The sequence below is a fragment of the Setaria italica genome, chromosome VII (assembly GCF_000263155.2).
Source record: "Setaria italica strain Yugu1 chromosome VII, Setaria_italica_v2.0, whole genome shotgun sequence".
Lineage (NCBI taxonomy): Eukaryota > Viridiplantae > Streptophyta > Magnoliopsida > Poales > Poaceae > Setaria > Setaria italica.
The window spans coordinates 21,469,886-21,492,219 of NC_028456.1; the positions used below are offsets into that span (position 1 = coordinate 21,469,886).

Genomic DNA, 22,334 nt, shown 5'->3' on the forward strand with positions numbered 1-22,334 from the left:
AGCGCATCCTCAAGATGAGAGCAGCGAAGGTAACCACACTACGCGAGATCTCCGCCACTGGAGGAGGAGCTCCGGCAGCTCGTCGGCCGCAGCTACCGTGACCTGCTCGACTCCGCGGACTCCATCCTCCTCATCAAGCAGTCCTCCGACTCCATCTCCGACAACCTCTCCCGCATCTCCGGCTCCCTCTCGTCGCTCTCGCCGCCGCCGCTCCCGCGCGCGCCCGCCGCCGCCGCCGCCCCTCCCGCCCGAAGCTGCCGTCTTTCCCTGGCCCCGCCGCCCCGGCGGGCGAGTTCGTGCCCGCCATGAAGCCCAAGGCGGAGGCCGCGAACGACGAGGCGGCCGCGGTGGTGGACCAGCTCCTCGAGGCGGCCAAGCTTGCCGACGCCGGTGACGCGTTCGGCGCCCGCGAGATATTGGCTCTGCGCCTTGCGCTCTCCCCAACCGGCGAGACCCCCGCGCCGGCGGTGGCGACGCCGTACGACGTGGTCCTCAAGCTCGGTGCGTACAAGGCCTTCTCCGAGGTCTCCCCCGTGCTCCAGTTCGCGCACCTGACGGGCGCATCCACGTGCTGGACTTCGACATCGGCATGGGCGAGCAGTGGGCGTCGCTGATGCAGGAGCTCATCGCGCAGTGAAGGCAGGGGCAAATGTGAGGGTAGAGGGAAATGAGATGGCAGGGGCAAATGTGTCAATAGCAGTCTCATTTATTGCAAATAAGCAACCCAAACCAAACACCTAGACTTATAAATAAGCAACTACAATAAGCAAATAAGCAACTTATAAATAAGCAAAGGTAAACCAAACAGGCCCTCAATATAGTGCTAGCATTTCCTCAAAAAAGAATGTAGGGCCTCTACTTTTGCCTCGGAACAAACCCTCATTGCTTAGTGATATTAGGACCGACCCCACCATTCGCAGTCTAAATAATGTGACGAGGGCGGGCTACGATTAAAATCTGACGGGGACCAGCGTCATGGCGAGATGAGAGAAGTAGCATGAGGCCCTGCACGGCCAGGAACAAACGACACAAGACCCGTCGCCGGCGCCCGGCGGTGGCCATGTTACATAAGTAGCCCTATATGGCATGCATGCTAGGAGTAGAAAGGAGGACTGGAGGGGTGAGATAAATTAACAGTGCATGCGCCATATGTGTGCCGCTGCCGCCCCGTTGTCTGCAATGCTGCATGTGCGCCAACGACGTTCTTTCCTTGCGCCATGAGTCCATGACGCGTTGGTTAGAGTGGATTCTGAAATCATGAATTGCCGATAAACACGTCGTCACGACTAGTTTGGTCGCTGGATCTTCTGATGTAGCACTGGCCTAATCTTCCGATAGGTATGGATAATTCGATTGGTGGAGAACTCGACGTTGACGATCCGGGTTTCTAATCAGACACGATTCGAACCCCTGCAACCGCTACACCGCTGCTCCATTGATTATCAACCACGCACAACTCGATTGATCTCGCTAAGAAGGCTTTCCCTGCAAACGAATCGAAAAACACAAGTAAGAAAGTATAAACACGCAATCTAAAATTGCATATGTATATGAAATAGATCTGAAATGAGAGGTTCAAGTTCTCAATTCGAAAGGACTAATCGACACAGTCGAGAAGAACAAAAATAGAGGTTCTGGATTATAGTAAAAAGATTTGTTGCCACAGTTACAATGAATCAATCTTAGTTTCTCAATCAAAAACTAGAACTAAACAAAATCCAAACCCTAATGTGGTGACGGCTACTGAATATATGAGGGTTAGGTCGTGGATGACCCCATGGACGCACCCCTATGGGCTCCAACATGATAAACAAGCCAATGGCGCAAAAAACGGTGGCACAACACCCTGACAGATTCTGAACGTCCACTTGTTTTGACAATTCCCGTTGACTCGGATGAAATTTTGATGTGGGACCGGTACCATTGGAAGGTCTAGGAATTGAAATTCTCTTTCCATCCATATAAAGAATGTTCAAAATGGACTCCGTATGCAACCTGGACGTCGTTTTTTTTCGTGCTGCTTCTGAACTTCGAGGTGGGCTCGGACTTGAGTTACTTTGGATCTCCACCTTCACCTTGACAATTCGAACTGAATTAGCCTCGAACCTCCTTCTTGACTTGGACTTCGGTGCTAGACTCCTTCCCCACCCCATGCGCCGATCATGGTCACATGGGTGCCATGTCCTTGTCATCGTTGGCAACGACGAGGTGTTGCAAAATTTGGGCGACGCGCGCGCCGAGGTCGTGTAGTACTGCAGCAGTCGTTATTACAGGAGAAAGGCTCCATTTGCCGATGCTGATCAGGCATTGAGGCGTTCTGCGTTCATACGTGCCGAAACTTTAGACACAACACAGAAGTGACGACGAGGCTAGCTGCAGGAGAGTTGCAAAAAAGACTGCATGTGTCATCGATACGGGGAAGCTCGATGAAGACTTGTTTGCCCACGTCCCTGGATGAAAAGTTATGGCGGGTCAACCTGCCTCCATCAATCACTTCCTGCCATCCCGCACAGCGGCGACGACAGCTTGAAGTACGACCATTAGGAGTACGGTATTACTGTTCTGCATTCATCTCTGAAACCGTTGACATCGTCTTAAGGCCATATGGTATTACTCGCGTAGTCGTCAGGCATCACCGCGCTCATGACACTGAATTTCATCGGCACGGACCGTGATGTTGTTGATCTCACGGCTGCATGCATGCCCACGCGTAGTTAGCGACCTTTGCGCCCAGATATTTTCGATATCCACGGGTTGGCAATTGACATTAACCGGACATGAAACGATGACTGACGACTGACGACATTCATGGCTCACTAGCACCACGACACAGTACACACACCCGCCGCTCAGCCAGGCCCCAGCACATGCGTCGCCATGCAGGAGCAAGACCCATCTCTCTTCTCGGTGGCGTTTACAAGTAGCGGCCACGCACTGAAGCCTGAAACCAAGAAACCTACAGCGGCGCGCGGAAGTATATTCCGACGAGTAGTCAGTGACCCTCTGGCACCGTTGCACGCACGCGATGCCGGGCGCCACGGTCGCTGCCGGAAGCAATGGCGAGGACGACGAGGTCGTCCACGACTTCTCCCCGCTCCTCCTGGTCTACGCCAGCGGCCGCCTCGAGCGGCCCCTCATCGTGCCGCTCGTCCCGCCCGACCTCGACGCCGCCACGGGCGTCGAGTCCAAGGACGTGCCCCTCTCCCCCTCCACCTTCGTGCGGCTGTACCTCCCGCCCGGCGCCAGCGCGGGCGGCGGTGACAATGACAAGAAGAAGGCCAAACTCCCCGTGGTCGTCTACTTCCACGGCGGCGGCTTCGAGATCGGGTCGGCGGCCTCCCGCGTGTACCACCGCTTCCTCAGCGACCTTGCCGCCGCCAGCCCTGTTGGAATTATGTGCCTAAAAATAATCCAAATTTTATTTGAAGAAAAATACATAGACAAAATATGATGCAAGCATATAACACATGTCAACAAGCAACATACTGACTAAAACAGCAATGTGCAAGGAAATTACCCAAAAATCCTGCGCAGAACGAAGTCGGTTGCGTTGAAGTAGTTCCCGCAAAAGCACCAAGCGGTCGCGTGTAGACGCTGCCCAAAAATCTGATTGCCCGCTTTCCTTCAAATCCAGTGCATGCCGAACTCAAAGGGTGACGAGGCGCAGCAGCAAGAGATTCAGCGCAGTGAGTGGGAAGGCGACAGCGTCCATTCAACTAGGATGTCTCCTGGTGTTATAGACCTTCGTAGTGCATCAGTTTCCCCATTAAACAACCTCATCAGGCAGTAGAAACTGCCAATTTGAATGACAGAAACTGCTGCCATCAAATTGTTGAAACTGACACACCTTATTGCTGTTTAAAATGGCAGTTTTAATCACATTGAATCGCCATTAGGCTCAGTATAAAAAAAATAGTAATTGCACAAACAATAACCTGTTGTGCTGGTAGAAGTCAGGCAAATTTTCACGCAAAAATATGCACGTGAGCTACGCATGCGTGTAGCAACAGTTTCCTTCTCTCTCATTTGCACCTATTTTGCATAGAGAGGAGACTCCCATATTTAAGCAAGACAACCTCTCCTTGAATTAGCAATACGGGACTAAAGGTTGTGCATGCTTTAAAATTTTCAGATTGGGCCACGTATGAGCCTAAATCCAACAAGCCCCGCCGTCGCTGTCTCCGTCGACTACCGCCTCGCCCCGGAGCACGTGCTCCCCGCCGCGTACGATGACTCCCTCGCGGCCCTCAAGTGGGTGCTCTCCGGCGCCGACCGGTGGCTCGCCGCGCACGGCGACCTCGCCCGCATGTTCCTGGCCGGCGACAGCACGGGAGGCAACATCTGCCACAACCTCGCCATGCACCGGATGAACCCGTCGGCGCCGGGCGCGCCGGGGCTGGAGAGCCTGGCGTGCGAGAGGGTGATGGTGTGCGTGGCCGAGGGGGACCACTTGCGTTGGCGCGGGAAGGCGTACGCGGCCGTGGTGCGGGCGAGGAAGAAGAAGCGCGCCGACGAGCCGGTGGTGGCGGCAAAGTCGTGGGCGGAGGGCGGCGGCGGCGGGCCACAGACGGCGGTGGAGCTGTTCGAGTCAGAGGGGGTCTCGGCCACGTCTTCTACCTGCTGGATCCCGAGATGGAGGAAGCGAAGCGGCTGCTCGGCAGGATCGCGGCGTTCGTCAGTGCGAAGTAAGCGAGCTGGGGAAGATGCATGCATGCATGAACGCCGCGGACACGTGGCGCGCGGTGCGTCGATCTGTTCGTCGACCGACCGCCGCGTGCCGCCGACCAGCCGTGCATGGATGTAGGAGTATGTACGTTGATAGAAATGGCCACGTATCAACCAGTGAGTCATGTATACCACGGTGTACGTTGGTCCGGCACTTGAATGCACGCGTGCGTACGTGTTCTCGTCATGCCATGGTGCCATATATGGTGAAGGGCTCGATGGCCAGGCCCGAATTCGTAAGCCGCGGTTGGGTGCCTCCTGCCTGCAGACTGCGGTGCTGCGTGTCCTTTCTATTTCGTTTTCTTTCTTATATATTACGGTGGTTCCCTTCTTTATTTATGCATATCCATTATTTTTTATTACTTTTATTTTTTAAATTACTTTTGGATATTTTTCTCTTGAATTATAATTTATATTTTTAATGCATATCATCCATCATTATTTTCGTATATAATTGGAAGTTAACAAACCTACATTTCATTGTCCCGTAAGAGCAGCTCCAGTATTTAAGTATATGGGGTAGTATTAGCACGAAGTAGCTAGTTTTGTAAAATCTGCTCCAACACGAGGCACCGAACTGTGGGACTCGTCAAAACATTGAATAGTTAGCGCACGTTGTTTTTTATTTTATTGCAAGCTCCAGCATGCTTCCGAGCAGAGGGAGTGAGTTGACCACAATTATTTTCTATTCCATGACATTGGGAGCCCAGTTGAGCAGCAGGTGCTCTGAAGATTTCCTTGGCACCCTCCCCTCCAGCGTATAGTCATGAGGCCAAGCTTAAAAGATTCCTTTAGCACCTCCAAATTTTACACGCTACAGTACTCGATCGATTTGTTGGTGATGTAAACTGCTTTATTAATTTTACATACTAACTTGTTTGTCACATGTACATATTTTGTTCGTCCTTCAGAGATAACTCGTTCTCCTTCGAAAAATAATTTGTTCACTTTTCAAGAGTATTATTCTCATATGTACATATTTGTTCTTCTCCAAGAGTAATTTGTTCGTTTTGTAGAAAAATTTGTTCGGCGATGTCAACTTATTTGTTCGTAACGTTAAAGCTTTTGTTCGCAGTATATTATTATTTGTTCATCATATTTAATTATTTGTTCCTGGTGTCGAAGCATGTATTCGCAGTGGTCAAAAATTAATTATCCATTATTTTAAAAAAGTGATTTTTAAAATATTTTTCAAGTATAGTTGAATGTGATCTTGTTTTGAAGATCTTATTATAATAAATGCAATGGTGAAATTAAAATTTAATTGAATACTCGGTTTAGGATTTATAACTTTTTTAGTTTTGAATTTGCATGCACACACGGGACATGTGTGATGTTATTATTTTTATCATGCGGTTCCTCCTCTCTCGTCTAAAATGCTGCATGACATTTCAAACGGATCACTACCTACACAAACAACCTAAATAACTAAGCTGATATGCGGCCCACGTGTACTGATGATTGCGGATCAGCTAACCGCACCCCCGATTTTGCCGCGCGCGGGCCGGGCTGAAGGTAAGCTCGGCCCAGGGGGGGGGGTTAGTTAAATGGACCAGGAGCCCAAAGCTAGCGTATGGCCCAACTTAGAATGTCAAAGAAAAAAACAGGCCAGACGCTTGTTGCTACAGTAACCCCGTGTGTTAGTGACAGAGGTGGCGCTGAGGTGGCACAGGTGGGTGGGCAGCTGGGCACGGACTGGCGCGATCGATCCCGCGGGACAGGCCATGACAGGCCAGAGACAAACTGCGTCGCCTTGGGTTGGGCACACACCAGGCTTGCTTTCACTGAATCTTAGATACTCGACAAACGAGACAGCGGCATGAGCTCCTGGCGCTAGCAAAGACCACGATCACGACCCCGCGTCGTGCGTGCCTGCACGCAGGATCCGCGTAGGCTAGCACGTTCACAGGGCCGCGAACCTCGGACCAGAGAACGATCCCTAGCTAGATCCGTTTGACTCCCGCGCAGAATCCTAGCAGATCGCCCCGACAACGTACGGGCACACCGGATCCCCGTACTCGATCGAGACGTGGTGCGCGGCGTGGACGCCCTCTCCGCCGCTTCCCTTCCTGGCTCCTGCCGCGCTCGCAGCAGCCGGGCCGGGTCAACCCGCTCGTCCCTCCCTCCCCAGCGGCGAGGCTACGTGACCGAGGGCTGGATCCCGAGGTGGTTGCGCAGCCGGCGATGGCGACTACGTGCTCCGTGCTCCCGGTTGGTGGACGGGAGCAGCCGAGCAGGGGGGGCCGGGTCGGCAACACGGCAAGGCTCGGCACGGCACCCATCGGTTGGGTTTGGTCCAAGACGCTGGGACGAACGGGGGAAAAGTGGTCGTGGACCACGGAAGTTTCCGACAGGTGGGGTGGGACAAGCCTTCGCATAAAAGTCAAGCAACACGGACGGGGAGAAGCAAAGCGCACGTTTGCTTGTTCCATTCCGTCCATCCATCGGCCGCGGGCGGGCGGGTGTGCTCGCGTGGGGGCGCTGTCGTGAACTCGTGAGCTCGATGTAAAAGCGCGGCCCGGCCGGCTGTCAGTCTGTCACGATCACGCACGCCCTCCCCCCCCTTCTCTAGCTGGTGTTGATCTTGTATTGTAGTATAATGGAAGACCACGTCTACGAGGGGAAAGGCAATTTCTAGGCTCCAACTTCCTCAACCCTAAGGGGGTAAGTAAACAAGGTGATTATGCATATATAATTTTAGGTTTAGGTACTTAAATTGTCATGCTATACTTAACAACCATTTGCTGATAACAAGCCATCATATTTTGGCCAAATGCTACTAAACATGGTGATTACATACAGTATTAGTTTTAAGGTACATTATTTTTTTCATTTTACTTAATCGCTTCCTAAGATCACTCGGGAAGAACAAAAGCTGCACACCATTGAATATTTTTGTGGTGTTACGCATCATAGGTATAGATGCATAATACCGTCGTGCCTTGATTAGTAACCATTTACTGATACCAAATATCATGTTTTGGTCGGCCAAATGTTGTACTGCTAAAAATAGCATCCGCGAATAGCGAAACTTGTTGATCTTATTGCCTAAATAAAGTCTACTCCTCTTTGTCTACATGCATTCACAAATGCATAGACCATAATGATGAATTTTATATATTGAAAAAATAGACTCCTGGTGTTTGAAAGGGTGATAATATGTCATGTACAAGGTTTTAAATCTTCGACTATAGCTGCCGCTATAGCCGGAGATAGCTGCTAGGAAGACAAGCCGCTAGGATAATTCACTTTTGCTGCTATGATGTAGCTGCCGCTAATAGCTGTACTTAGCCCGCTATAGTTGCTAAATGAGACTACTTTTGTGGCCGCTAAGTGCCTTGCTAGACCGAAATCAAGCACAGGCTCATCCAATTGCCAGCACGCAGCCCACTCATCCAACCGCGTTTGTTTCACAAATGCAGAGTGGAAGCTTCATTAGAGGATACATGAAGCTGTGCGAAGTTGCTTGGCTCCTAATTTGCCTACAGTTTGTGTCATTGTATTTTTTATTGAACTGATGAATATCGAATATGTTTATGCCAAACTTCTTTTGAACTGATCAATTGGCCGTGGAGCCATGTTCTTGCGAACTGACGAGTGGTAGCTAATAATATGCGAAATGATTATTGATTTGTGCCCCTTTTTTTTCTCAAAACCGTCAAAACCGCTAAAAGGCTTAGTTGAGCTATAGCCAGCTATAGCTGCTCGTAGCTGTTGCAAACTTCAACCGCTAAGAGGCTTAGCCGGAGATTTTAAACAATGGTCATGTACTTTCGAATCAGGTGCTTATGATCTTCTACTTAAAACCTAGAGTGATTCAACCTATGCGGGAGGTTTTTGCGGTGTTTATGCTAACTTTTGCGCATTACAATTTTAGGAAAAAAAAGTGATGTTAAAAGCACAAGAAAGTACAAATACACTGTTTAAAGGGGGAGACATCAAAACAAACCAACAACAGAGCACAAAAGCTAGAGAAGTGCATACTCGATTTAAAAAATGACAACCCAAATAAGATTTCAAAGTAAGGTGGGTAAAATTGAGGATTTTAGCATAAATGGCATAGTACAAGTGATTTGGTAGAATTAATATAATATGAGTGATTCATCATGAGAACACATGGTATACAAATAGAAGTCCGAACATCCATAAAGCAGAAAAAACTTACTACGTGATAAATACTAGCATACCAGCGATTTATGTGTAACTGCAATGTTTGTGAGGTTAATTGTGGAACTTGGATACTCAAAATGGCAACCCCCATAAGAGTTCGGTAGAACTAAGGTAGAAGTTTGTGGATTGCTCATCAACATTAAATTGCATATGGTTGTCTCAAAACCTATATAAGCTCACATATAAGCACACGCACAACTTTTAGGTACGTCCCACCGTGTTATGTTTTGGTCTAATTATAATTACTGCACAAATCACCTAATTATGTTACTGGTTAAATGAAGCTTAATAGTACTACTGTGTCTGCAGTAATAAATAGGTAGGGCAAAACAGACACAAAAAGGCAAAGTGATGTGGTTCCCTCACGCACTCACCGCCGGAACCACAGAGCCCACATGCCGCCCCACACGTCAGCCACCCACCCCCGAGATCAGACGGCCGACACCATAACGAACTCCAAGATCTGACGGCGCAGATCCATTTCTGACCCAGTATATATTCAGCCTCACCCCAACCACGAGCTCCCTCTCTTTTCCGCCCTCCACCCCCTGCGAGCCCTCCAACCCCACACGACCCACCTCCTCGGCGGCGGCGGCTGCGTTGGCGATGCAGATGGCGGCGACCACCACCGACTCCCAGGCGGCCGTGCCGCCTCACCATCCTCACGCGCACCCCCACGCGCCTCCGCAGCACGCGCACCCGCACCACCACATGCCGCAGCCGCGGTGGGTCGTCATCCCGTACCCACCGCCGCCGCCCATGGTGGCCGCGCCACCGCCGCCGCCGCAGTTCGCCAAGCACTTCGCCGCTGGGCCGCCACCGCCGCCCCAAGCAGCAGGGCGCCGCACGCCGACCCCACCCGCGGCCGGATCCGGCGGGAACGCGTGCGAGGAGAACAAGACGATTTGGGTTGGTGACCTCCAGTACTGGATGGACGAGAACTACCTCCACAGCTGCTTCGGGCCCAGCGGCGAGGTTTGCGTCTCTCCCGATCCGGACTTCTCCGTACTAGATCTCATGAATACGGGTAGATTCGTACTATTTCGGCGCGTTGATTCGTGTGTTTTTGCCTCAGATTTATATAGAAGCTTAAATTTGCGCTTAATTGTTGCTTGGTGCGAATAAAGGTGTGATATTTTTAGAATTAGACGTGCAAAAATGTTTAAGGCGCCAACTTGAGGTCATTCAATTCATACGGATGGAATGCTCCTGTTTGTTTGGTCATCTATATTGGTTGTTTGGTTTAGAGCCGTGTTGCCACTTAAAAATGTTATTTTTTTCACTATAGAAGGAGTCTCGTATTCCTTTAGAATTGGTGTGTGCGAGGTGACAAACGTGCCGACCTCTGGTAGGATTTATGCCTATAATTAACTCAGAGGAAATGGTCTCGATGCTTGATAGTTGATAAACATTTTAAATGAGCCAAGCTAGTTGCTTCACTTTGGTGGATACTGTATTAGTATAAAAACTTTTGGAGGAGCACAAGGAAGCAATAATTACCGCCTTGCCCAATTATCTTTTTTGGAATATGCTCCCTGATGTTGACAGGAAGAGAAAAGATGCCTGATCATAGGATGGATACTGATACAATGCCTCTTTAGGAACAGAGATAAATGGACAAAGCAGCTTGTATCCATTCTTGTTTTTGTACTAGCTAGTAATCGCTACCTGGAACCTTTCTTTAAACATATCTAAAATGGTAACTTTGATATGTTTATCAAATATGAATAAGTATATGCACTGTTCTTATTTCTGTTTGTGAGTGTTTGTGCTTACAGAACTCTCTGGCTAGTAATCTTATTGGCTTTTGCTACTTCACATTTTTGTAGGTAGTGACAATAAAAGTTATCCGGAATAGGCAAACTGGACAATCAGAGGGGTATGGATTTGTGGAGTTCTTTTCTCACGGGTCAGCAGAGAAAGCTCTTCAGAATTTTACTGGTCATGTGATGCCTAACACTGATCGGGCATTTAAGTTAAACTGGGCATCATATAGCATGGGTGAAAAGCGATCTGAAGTAGCTTCTGATCACTCGATATTTGTTGGTGATTTAGCTGCTGATGTTACTGATGAAATGCTGATGGAGCTTTTTGCCAGCAAGTACCGATCGGTGAAAGGAGCTAAAGTTATTATTGATGCAAACACAGGCCGTTCTAGGGGCTATGGGTTTGTTAGGTTTGGAGATGACAACGACAAATCTCATGCAATGTCAGAAATGAATGGTGTATATTGCTCTACTAGACCAATTCGTATAGGACCTGCGACTCCCCGAAGATCTTCAGGTATGTTCATCTTTCATTACTTTTCCACAATCTGAAATTGTATAGTCTTTCTTCAATCGACTATAGATTTATACTACTTGTTCCATGAATGGTCCAACTAGTACTCAGTTTGACTTATTCTATGGAATGGAATGTTATTGGACCTGACCTGGTTACCAATCCAGGCAAGGCCTTGTATCATCCATCGAACTGTATTTTGTAGAAATCATTTTTTATTAAACGTGGCATGCATATTACAGATCAACCTTTTCTGATTAAAATGGAACCATCATTAAGTAGTTCTTCTCAGCAGAGATAGAACTAGCTACCCATCCATATCTGGTTTGCTAGGATGCTTAGTCCCTTCATGCATATGCAAGTTGAGCACTAACAGTCATGTAATTTTGCTAATGTCTGCAAGCATCTGGCCCAAACTGATCACCTGAGTGACTTAACAGCCTGTACCTGACCGGAGGAGGTGCCTATCTATCTTTCATTCTGCATAGACTGATTTCCTGGTCTATGCTTATTGGTAGCTATTCTTTGATGACCACATTCTGAAAGTCACTTTTTTCCCTTTTCACCTCCTAATACCCTAAAGTAGTTCAATTGTTTGTTCCATCCTCCCAAAGTCTAACTAGTTTTGTGTAGTACCTCCCATGGTCTGATAATATTTAGAAGTGAATTATTGAAACACATGTTTTGTGTTTGTAATTATAGAAAAGTTCTGGTATATTGACTTGTGGTACATAAGCCCAGCTTTTATGGCCATAGTGTTTCAAAATATTGATGCATCTTGTCACATTAGGACCATAAATCACGCGGTTTTGTGCCACAACACAAGATATCCTTGATTTTCTGCTCTGTTACCATGGAACCCTGCTTTTCTCCAGTTTACCGCCCTCTATTTATCTACAAGTATATGGCTATATGTACATTTTGCCTTGAGGACCATATGTTAAAAATCTAGTTCATGAAAAATTAAGTATAGAGCTAGCACTGCATGTACTGCAGTGGCATTAATTCGGTAATTCCTCCATAATACTCCTTTAATAGCTATATTCCTAGCTTGCTATATGTTATGTTACAGATACATTGATTGAAATCAAGTTAATGTGTCCAGAGCATGTTATATATCATGCATTTTCTTTGTAGAGAGCCTTGGGATGCTGCTCTTTCTTTTCTGTAATCACTCTGGTTTTGATCATTTGTTCATTCAACTTGATGACTACTTCACTCAGGTGATTCTGGCTCCTCGACTCCTGGTCATTCAGATGGTGATTCTTCTAACAGAACGGTGTGTGGTACTCTTCCTCTGGTGTTTGTCACCTTGAAGTATGATAATTTTTAATCTGTGGCTGTCGACCTGCTTTAGGTATATGTTGGTGGGCTTGACCCAAATGTCAGTGAGGATGAACTTAGGAAAGCCTTTGCCAAATATGGCGATCTTGCCTCTGTAAAAATTCCTCTAGGAAAACAGTGTGGCTTTGTTCAATTTGTTAGCAGGTATGTACCTGAAGCATCTACATGTCTCGCTGCTTATTTTCTCCATAACTTGGTTGAAGTGATATTTAAGATATGCGACTGTGTTTCTAGAACTGATGCCGAAGAAGCACTACAAGGATTAAATGGATCAGTAATTGGAAAGCAGGCAGTTCGCCTTTCATGGGGTCGCAGCCCATCGCATAAGCAGGTTTGTCATGTTTGACGTCGCGTTCCTTTATTTTCATTTTTTTTCTTTGGTGTGGATTATTCTTTCTTTTGTGTAATTACTTGTTAATAGTATCAGTTTCCATTGATGCAATCAGTTTGTTAAGGTGCGGCATTGCATTAGTTAGACTTGCTGACTTCAGCAATTCAGTGATAACTTATTGAGCACCCTAACTTTGGATGTGCCAGAAACTAACCTTTTCACTGCAAGTACAAGATTGTGTTCATAATGTAATATGCTTTCACATGAAGCTACTGTGTAGTGTTTAACTGACTAGCGAGTACCAGCATCCTCATGTTGGGTTTGATACATTCCAACTTCCTCCTCAGCCTAGTATTATTTTGATGGGTTTTCTTGGTTAGCTTGGTCACGATCTAGCTATATGAAACACCACTCCACATCCATAAACTGGTGTTAAGCTTCACACTAGCAGTTCGTTACCTTGCAATTGCTCTCAGCACATAATTTTCATCTGGTTGGTACAGGAATAAGTTGACTATAAGAAGCGGTTTACTAGGTGTTGCTGTACTCTCCACTTAGCACCTATTCATAAAATATCATGTTGTTGACGATTAAATAGATTCATCTGCAGCATATTTGCTCCTCTCTCCCTCTCGCCTTTTGTTTAACCTTTGTAAGACTAAATACTAGTTGTCTGGAGATAGTGAGATACTACAATTTAGCTTGAGTGTTTTCTATTTCGAATTGCATATTTGACATGTTTATGCTTGCTCAACAATTTTGAAAAGGTATATGACTGTACTTGTGCAATTATTTTCCCCTTCCTCCCCTTACACCCATTTCATTTAATATTTCCAGTCTAGGGGTGACTCCGGCAATCGGAGGAACATGTACTACGGCACGCCATTCTACGGAGGATATGGCTACGCCTCCCCAGTGCCACACCCAAACATGTACGCCGCTGCATATGGCGCATACCCATTCTACGGCGGCAACCAGCAGCTGGTGAGCTAGAGAGGCTCTCTCCGCTCCGTCCCCTCTGACGGGAAACAAGGTTTTGGTCCGGTGAGCATAGTAGCGTCAGGTGAGAAGAAGGTTATAGCCTTATAGGTTGTCCTAAAAAAGTGGGCGAGATGTGTTGTGGAACGGATGGTATGGTGCCTGTAGTTGTGTGCGCGTGTCGCAAGAACTGGATGGAACTCGTGGCTGGTAGTACACCAGGGAGTCGTGTCGGTATTCTTTCAAGAAATTTTGACTTGGTAATAAATTAAACTATTGTTTGTGCGTCCATTTTTGCTCCCTCGATCGTGCGTGGCAATCAGTTTCATGCTTTTGGATACATATATTTTGAGTTCTATGTTTCGCGGCATGTGATTTTTATGTTTGGATTTGAGTTTGGGATAGTTTTGCACAAGCAGTGTTGTTGCGTACAACCTGTTTGTACAACCCATTTTACAACTAGATAGTTCTTGCTTGTTTACGAATAGAAAGGGGAGTTGCTATTCGTACGGCAGGCCGAGTCATCTGGCTGAGTTTTTACACCGTGTTTGATCTATGGCTTAGTTAACATCCTGATTATCATACCTGATGTCCAACGTCGGGCCAATATTGCAGGCTTGAGCCCGCGCGGTGGTGGTTAGGTTTTCTAGGTTTGGGCCAAATTTAATAATAAACTTGGGCCTAACCCCATGGTCACTAACTCACTATGGCTGCAAATTGACGCCTCTATCCGGGTAGACAAACCATAAGGACCAATTGACCATTAGTTAAATACAAAGTGTTTCAGACGCGTCGAAACTCGTCCGGAAAACAAGTAGAAAAAGAATTTCTAAGAGCTAGCGCAACACTCGGTTACAATGAGAAACGGGGAGAGGACAACCACTGCACCTTTCCTTCATGTAACATCAGAGACGGGCGATGCCAGAGCAACAAGGAGCTCTGCCGCTCTGCGGATCCCAAAGGCATGGGGGAGATGAAGGCATCGGTGGAGCCATGGAGCACGAGGGTGAGTCGCCATCCATCCTCCCATCGGTGATCATTGTCGTTGTAACAGTACCGAACCCAGCCCGTTCTGGGCTACAGTCACCACTTTGTCGCAGAAGAGCGTGTGGACGGACGTTCTTGAGCAAGAAGAGGCTCTTCTTGAGGACGCGCGGTGGGATCGTTCAAGGCCATGCCACCTTCATCCTGTGAGTGGCAAACAAACTCCCATGCCACCTAGCAGACGTCGCCGTTGCAACTGGCCGCCCCTTCCAAAACATGGCCTTCCGAGTTCCGAGGCTGAGCCACATCTTATTGCGATCAACTAACAGGAGCAGCACTGCAGGTCTGCAGCAGCATGGACATCGGGACGACGGGACATGGCATAGAGCGACGGCCTTTACAAAACGCGATGCTTGGGTGCGTGAGCCATCCGGTGGGGAGGAGCAGGGCGATGCGCCACCTGGGATCTGGTGTGCTCAACCTTGCGGGGAGAGAGCGCGCGGCAGCCAGAGGTAGCTTTGCGAGAACGTGGCCACGGGCCCACGGTTTATGGCGACGTGGATGGGCACAGATTAAGGCCCGCCGATGCTGAGCTAGGCAGCTAGCCTTCCTCCGTGCCGAGCACGATTAGCGTGTCTGGATAACCAGGCAGGGAGCAAAGGTTACATGAGAGAGGGGGAGGAGGAGCCGATCCTCACCGACGCCGGCCGGCCACGCCACCATGCTACTGCATGCAGTAGTATAGCTTCGAGAGGGCCTAGCGGGTGCTTGCTTTGTCTGAAAAAAACTACGGGAATGCCGCGTGATTCGGGGGGTGGGTTGATCGCTCATCAACTGTCGACACGGAAAGCAAGCACCGGTCTGGTGCGCTGTGCGGTACTCGGTTATCTCGAATTTGGATATGGGTTCGTGGCCAGGCGCAAACGCGCGCGCGATGATCTATATGCAGCCAAATAGGCAAATACCCGGCAGCTTCGTCGGCCCTCGGCCGTATATACACGCATCCTTTGCGGCGGCGCTGCCGCGCTTTTGCCGAGGTGACGATCGAATTTGCTCAGAAAGTGCCACGGTCATTTGTTAACTCCGCCCCCGTAAGCAACGGTGCACGCAATAATCAACGCAGCATCTATCTCTACTCTTCTAGAAAAAAATATGCATGCACCTTTGCCGGGTCCATAGACTTTGAGAGTCCCCTAAGGCACAAAGCATGACATCACATCATGGGCTAGTAGTACTAGCGCTGGTACGCGATGAAGTCAAGTTATTCCGGCCCCCAACGCGGATGGGGATCGATGAAGCAAGCAAACCGTTCCTCCAGTTCACACCATGCGTTGTTGCTAATTAATTAAACCAGATCACCATAAGATGGCGTCAAAACAGGACACCGATAGCCTATCAAAGTGTATACATCATCACTAGCAGCAAAGGCTAAGCTATAGCAGCCGCTACCGCTTGTCTTAGTGCGCAAGGAAGACCTGAACGAAGACGCAAGCAGAAGTCCGGGTCGTCCCCGTCCAAGTCGTGCCGCCGTGTGCCTCTCGCCACGCCTCGTACGGCACATCCTTCGTCACACCGCATAGACAAACGGTTTCACTTGCGGCTCGATATTCCGAATGAGATTTTTTTTCCGCCGACGACCAGATATCCTGCCGCGCCCGGCCCGTCGCCGCCGGTGTCACTCCGACGGCAACGCGCCATGGTTCATGCATGCTCGTCAGCTCGTCCATTGCGAAACACACACAGGTCGAGACTCGAGAGACACGGGGAACAAACGGGGCTCCTCGTCGCACGTCCCTGCTGCCTGCCGCCAGCGCATGATAAAGCAAGGAGACAAACCAGGGGGCATGTTTTTCCGCCCGCTGCGCTCTGTAACGTCGTCGCATCAATCGTCGTTGCTGTGGCAGTAGTGATCGGATCGCGACTCGAGAGGGAGGCTGGATCGCGTCGCTTCGGCGTCCATGTCGTCGTCCAGTCGGCCGTGCTGGACGGAGCGAGCGTTTCCGTCTGCATCGCTCGCTCGCTCGCGCGGGTACGGTAGAGGACAAGCGTGCGGGGACCGATGGCGAGGTCGTGGGTCCCTGGCCGATTGTGAATCTGTGATGAGCGCAAGCAAGACAGGAACAGGACGGTCTTCTCCCCGGTCCACGACAGCCGTGTTCACATACAAATGCTACCAAAAACCTCTCCATCTCTCTCCTGTAGTCATGTCTGCATAAATAGACCCTCGGCATCGTCTCTTCCCGTTCTCGTGCGGCCGTGCCTCACGATCCAAAACTACCTCAGCTAGCTACCACCAACGCTGCCGCCAGCCATGGCGTCGCCGCCGTCTCCTCCACACGCCGAAGGGGGCGCGAGCGCCGGCGCCGTGTGCTGCATGTGCGGCGACCAGGGCCTCCCGGACGAGCTGGTCCGCTGCAGGCGCTGCCGCGTCCGGCTGCAGCACAGGTACTGCAGCGACCTCTACCCGAGGGCGGCCGCGTACAGGCGGTGCAATTGGTGCCTGCGGGAGCCGGCGTCCGACCAGGGCCGGCGAGCGGGCCACGCCGCGGCGGCGGTGGCGAACAAGGCCGAGGAGAGGCGGAAGGCGGCGTCGGGGTCGTCGTCGTCCTCCGATGAGGAACGGCGGCAGCGGCAGCGCCACGAGGGGTTCTCGTCGAGGAGGCCGCCCGCGGAGCCCGGACACCCGGTGAAGAAGAAGCACAAGGCCGATCAGGAGAAGATGCCGCCGCCGCCGCCGCCCCCGCCGGCGGAAGGGAAGGAGATTGTTGCTGACGCCAGCGGGAGGAAGGAGGTGATGCGGGCGGGGAAGACGCGGGCGAGCAGGGTCAAGGTGCGCCGGTACAAGCTCCTGGCGGAGGTCATCAGCTGTTAGTAGCTAGCTAGCTGCGTTAATCACCCAGGAAGGTCGATGAGTAATTAAGTTATAGAGGAAGCAACCATGGCGCCGCCATGGATCGACCGACCGATCGATCGCTAATGGCCGAGCCAATGTACATAGACCAAGTTTGTAAGAAGGATCGATCGTGGCTACTGTATCTAGCATATCGCTGGACTGCTATAGCTTTACGATAGATTTGGGAGTTAGCCAGCGGCCAGCGGCCAGGCAGCTGACGAGCCGAAATGCATGCATCCCAGATCCGACTCGCCAGTCGCCACCAGCCCACCAGCAGGACTGCCTATCATCGTGCGATGCAAGGCCACACGGTCACCGTTTCGTCCTGCTGCGTGTAGATTCAGAAGTCAGAACCAAAGGCATTGTGCATCCAGAAAAGCTTTGCTTGTACGCGGAATCAAAAGATCACACGATCAGCGAGCACTAACATTGACTACTGCTCGATCGATCAGTAACGCCAAGGTTAACGATGGAGTGTGACCCCTCCAAGAAGCGCGTACTAGTACTCTGCATTCTGCAACCCCAGTTGCCCTTAATTTCTCCGTTCATTATTATCAGTCGCTCGTTCAGAAAGCTCAACTCAGAAGTTGAAAAGAGTGATAGCGACACAAAATCAAACTCAGTGTCGTCGTCTAAACTAACCTAATGGCGAGGAGGATTTCAAAATCGCGTGTTGAAACCATGCATGAAACGAAAAAAAAAAAGCTGATCAATCTCGCGCACAAGCGTGTGGCTCTGCCGCGCTCCGGCCACGCCAATCAAGCCGGCCACCGTGGGTAGCTGGTTCGCTTTTCCGGTTGCATCTGAGCTGAACGACGAAACTGAACTGAACAACCGGAACGGCGTGCACGTAGGACCGTGTGTACCGGCTGTCCGGGCGCGCGGGTGGAGCCCCACACGGCGAACAGACCGAATTGAACGCGATGCGGCCTGCAGCTGGTGATGAGGTGCTTCCGCGATCTTTCTCTCGCGCGAATCATTCGACCGCACGCAGCTCGCAGGTAGCTGGCGTCCTGCCGAGCTTGCAATAGGTACGGCACGCACAACGCCAGCTCGTACGATCTCGGTGGATCGCCGTCGCCGATCGGCGGTTGGCATCGGCGCGCCGCACGAACCCCGATTGTTTAACGTCGACCGGAATACGGCGGCGGTCAGGAGGATTCGTTGGCGGAATGGAATATGTTGGGTGGGGTACGAGCAGCGAGCAGTTCGCTCGGCGGTCATGTCGTGCAGATGCGCGGTGCCTTTTGCTTTTGGGGATCGATCGAGTCGAGCAGATCTTCCGTGCCTGCCAGGTGCCAGCCATGTCGATCTAGCGCGATCCCATAGCGGATACGGACCTGATGGTCCAATAATACATTTGCGGTGTGCTTGACTGCTGCGGGCCGTGTGGACGCAGAGACGGGCTTGGAGCTTGTTCTTGGGCTACAATACGGGCTTGCGATATAATGATATACGGGGGCCTTGCTGCGTTGTTAACTTGATATAGGAGGAAGGAAAAAAGTCCTATTCACCCCCTCGACAATGGGCTGAATCCGCGTTTTCTCCAACAACTGCAAAACCGTCCGTTCTACCTCCTTGTACTCGTGAAACCGGATATGCGACCTCCCTGATCCGATTCCGCTCCAGTTTTGTCCAACGTGGCACCAGTTTTGAACCGACGTGGCGCGGGCTTACATGTCAGAGATAGTGGACGTGGCAGGGCCTGTCTTCTCTTTTATTCTGCACTGATACGCGGCACCACCCTCCTCCGCCCGCCTCCAGCCGCCGGCCCGCCGCCGCTTCTTGCCGTCGAGCTGTGCCGCCACTCACCGCTACAGCTGATGGGCGCCGCACGAGGCATAGTTGCTCTCGAGTCTCCATCGGCGGGGACCACCTCAAGAGCTCGATCTGCACGAAGACGCTCGGGCTGCGAGTTCGGATTGAACATCGTCAATCAGTGGACTACGACGGCGGCAGCTCCTGTGGCTCGCCTCGCCGATGCTTAATTTGGTCGTCGGTTGCTACGGCAAGGTGCGGTAACGGGGAGAAGGCATCGTGGGGGTCCTGTTCGTGGGATTCTCAGCGCCGGTGGGGATTGGGTTGGGTCTCATCCGCTCAGGCTACTGCTGCTCGGGCATGGAGCTCTGACGGTGGGACGAGCAGGGGATCGGATTGGGAGTAGCAGATCTCCTTCCTCCTCTCCAATCCATCTTAATTTCCCCCAAAGAGCGAACCAGCTAGCTCCTCTATCTTCTGATTTTTTTTCTCTCCAATTCTGGTAGCTGTTGCGCCACCTCTCTCCCATGGCCAAGCACAGCGCACCGTAGCGGCTCGTTTCCTTTCTCTCTTCACAGAGAAAACAATCAAGAAACACCTCTTTGCTCCAGTTTCTTTTCACCTCCATGAGCAAGAAAGCAGCAGTACCTCTCCTCTCCCTCCTACTCTACACGCAAGAAGCATTCAGTACTTAATCCTCTCCAAATCCAAGCAGGCATGTATCTCCCTCTCTCCGAATCTTCTTCTCGAGAGCACACAGCAAACTGGCAGCTCAAGCATCCACCTTTCCACCTCTGTTTTCCTTCTCTAGAAGATTGAAGCATCAGTCCTTTATTTTTCTCTACCTCGGTCGCATGGACTGATTTGTCTCTGCATCTGCGGCAACGGGCTCGGCAGGCTGCACCTGTGCCCTGCCGTGGGAGGCCCCAACGGTGAATCGCCCACAGGCGCCTCCCCTTGCTATGGCACGGAGCTTGATGGAATCTCTGGGGGAGCCCTGAGTGGCCGCATCCGGCCGCAAGAGGGAGAACGCAGGGCAGCGCCGAGCTCATCCGCAGGCATGCGGATGGAGAATGCAGGGCAGGTCGTCGGTGGGCATGCGGGTTGGAGGACGGGTGTGACTGTGCAGCGCGGAAGGCAATAATGGCACTACTCGCGCACTTGAAGCGTGGTAGAAGAAGATGCTAGAGGATGACATGTGGACCCGTTCCACGTCGGTTCAAAACTGCTGCCATATCAGGACCACGTCGGACAGAAGCTGGGCGAAATCAGATTTGGGGAGGTCATGTGTCCGGTTTTAGGAGTAGAGGAGTCAGACGGTTTTTGAGTCGCAGGAGGAAACGTAAACTCAGCTAATTGTCCAAGTAGGTGAAGGAATGTGGAGCACAAACTGTCGAATGGGCCGGCCAAAACTAGTATCTCGGGAAGAAACATCGGAAGAACATCTCCAAGAGAATGGCTACCCCATTCTCTAAGCCAAATTTCAGAAAATCCGTTGGAAAAGTCTACTCCAACAGAGTTGCTATCCCATCCGGCTTACCACATACTCACATAGACTCTCCAAACTTGGTAAGTGGATTTAGCTTGCTAAGTGTGGATCCCATACCTAAAATGGAAAGTGCAAAATGAAAAGTCCGTTGTAGCGTAAAATGGATAGGCTATTGGAGTGGATGGAGAGTATAGATTTTCAAAAAGGATAACTAGAATTTGGAGATATTAGAATTTGGAGAGTGAAAAATAGATAACATGTTGGAATGAGCAACTTAATATAAGATAATTTTTTTTCCAGAGTAGGTGGAAAGATAAAATGGATAGTCTATTCACGTTTCTTTGCTGAAAACGAAAAAGGCGATCCACTAGAAGGAACCTAGAGGGCGTTTGAATACTGGGGTTAAATTTTAGCCTAGTCACATCAGATATTCGGATGCTAATTAGGAGGATTAAACATGAGCTAATTACAAAACTAATAGTAGAACCTCTAGGCTAAATCACGAGACGAATCTATTAAGCCTAATTAATCCATCATTAGCGAATGGTTACTGTAGCACCACATTATCAAATCATGACTAATTAGGCTTAATAGATTCATCTCGCAATTTAGCCTAGGGGTTGTGCAATTAGTTTTATAATTAATTTATGTTTGATACTTCTAATCCGATGTGACAGGAGCTAAAGTCTAGCCCGTGTCTTCCAAACACCCCTAAGTGTATGACACTGTACCTGTACCGTAGTCCGTAGGACCTGTTGGGTCACGACACGCGCTCCACGACTTGGTTCTCCACGACGATGGATCCGTTGTACGACGTGCCCCCCGGCCTTCCCCGTAGGCCGTAGCACGTCCGGGCGTACGAGTACAGTTTTTTTCCCCTGCACGGTTGCTTGCAGCCTTGCACTGGCGTCACCTAATCAACTACGGAACTCATGTTCCCCGGCGCCCATCTTCCTATTCGATTTTTCTTACCGGCTCAGGACGCACAGATCACGATGCATCGTCATCCGCACGCGGGACCCGCACGCTCTCCCTCTCTGTCCCTGCGTGTGCGGCCGGCCCTCGAGGGAAATGGATGACCAGGCACAGGTGCGTTCGTGTGGGCCCTCGTAGCATCTAATACTGCGTCATCATCCAGCATTAAAAAAAGTTGATTTGTTTCGTAATGTGTTTTCTCATCCCCTCTACGTCTTTTACACTAAAAATACTTCAAATTATTTCATAAATGGTGATGCACATATTCCAGAGATCACGTTAGGCAGATGCACAATAAAAGTATGTTGTGCATCCCATTTTGAAGATTACCATTGCAAGATTTTCTAAAAAAGGTTCATTTCCATTCAAGTTTTAGTCTTGCAACAGCACATGAAGATAAATGCATG

At 50.0% G+C, this 22,334-nt stretch overlaps 2 protein-coding genes and 1 pseudogene across 2 annotated transcripts; all 3 read left to right on the forward strand.

The window, feature by feature from the left end:
- The first annotated feature begins 3,025 nt into the window (after positions 1 to 3,025).
- On the forward strand, positions 3,026 to 4,689 carry LOC101756987 (annotated as a pseudogene).
- Positions 4,690 to 9,425: 4,736 nt separating this feature from the next.
- Positions 9,426 to 14,119, forward strand: LOC101783970 (polyadenylate-binding protein RBP47). The gene is made up of 6 exons (XM_004975722.4): positions 9,426 to 9,870; positions 10,725 to 11,178; positions 12,399 to 12,454; positions 12,533 to 12,663; positions 12,754 to 12,850; positions 13,688 to 14,119. Exons 1-6 carry the CDS (start codon positions 9,502 to 9,504, stop codon positions 13,841 to 13,843), a joined length of 1,263 nt encoding a protein of 420 aa, XP_004975779.1. The 5' UTR covers positions 9,426 to 9,501; the 3' UTR covers positions 13,844 to 14,119.
- A 2,909-nt stretch (positions 14,120 to 17,028) lies between these two features.
- Positions 17,029 to 18,257, forward strand: LOC101784377 (hepatoma-derived growth factor-related protein 2). Its single transcript, XM_004975723.3, has one exon. It carries the CDS (start codon positions 17,124 to 17,126, stop codon positions 17,682 to 17,684), a length of 561 nt encoding a protein of 186 aa, XP_004975780.1. The 5' UTR covers positions 17,029 to 17,123; the 3' UTR covers positions 17,685 to 18,257.
- The last annotated feature ends 4,077 nt before the right edge of the window (positions 18,258 to 22,334 follow it).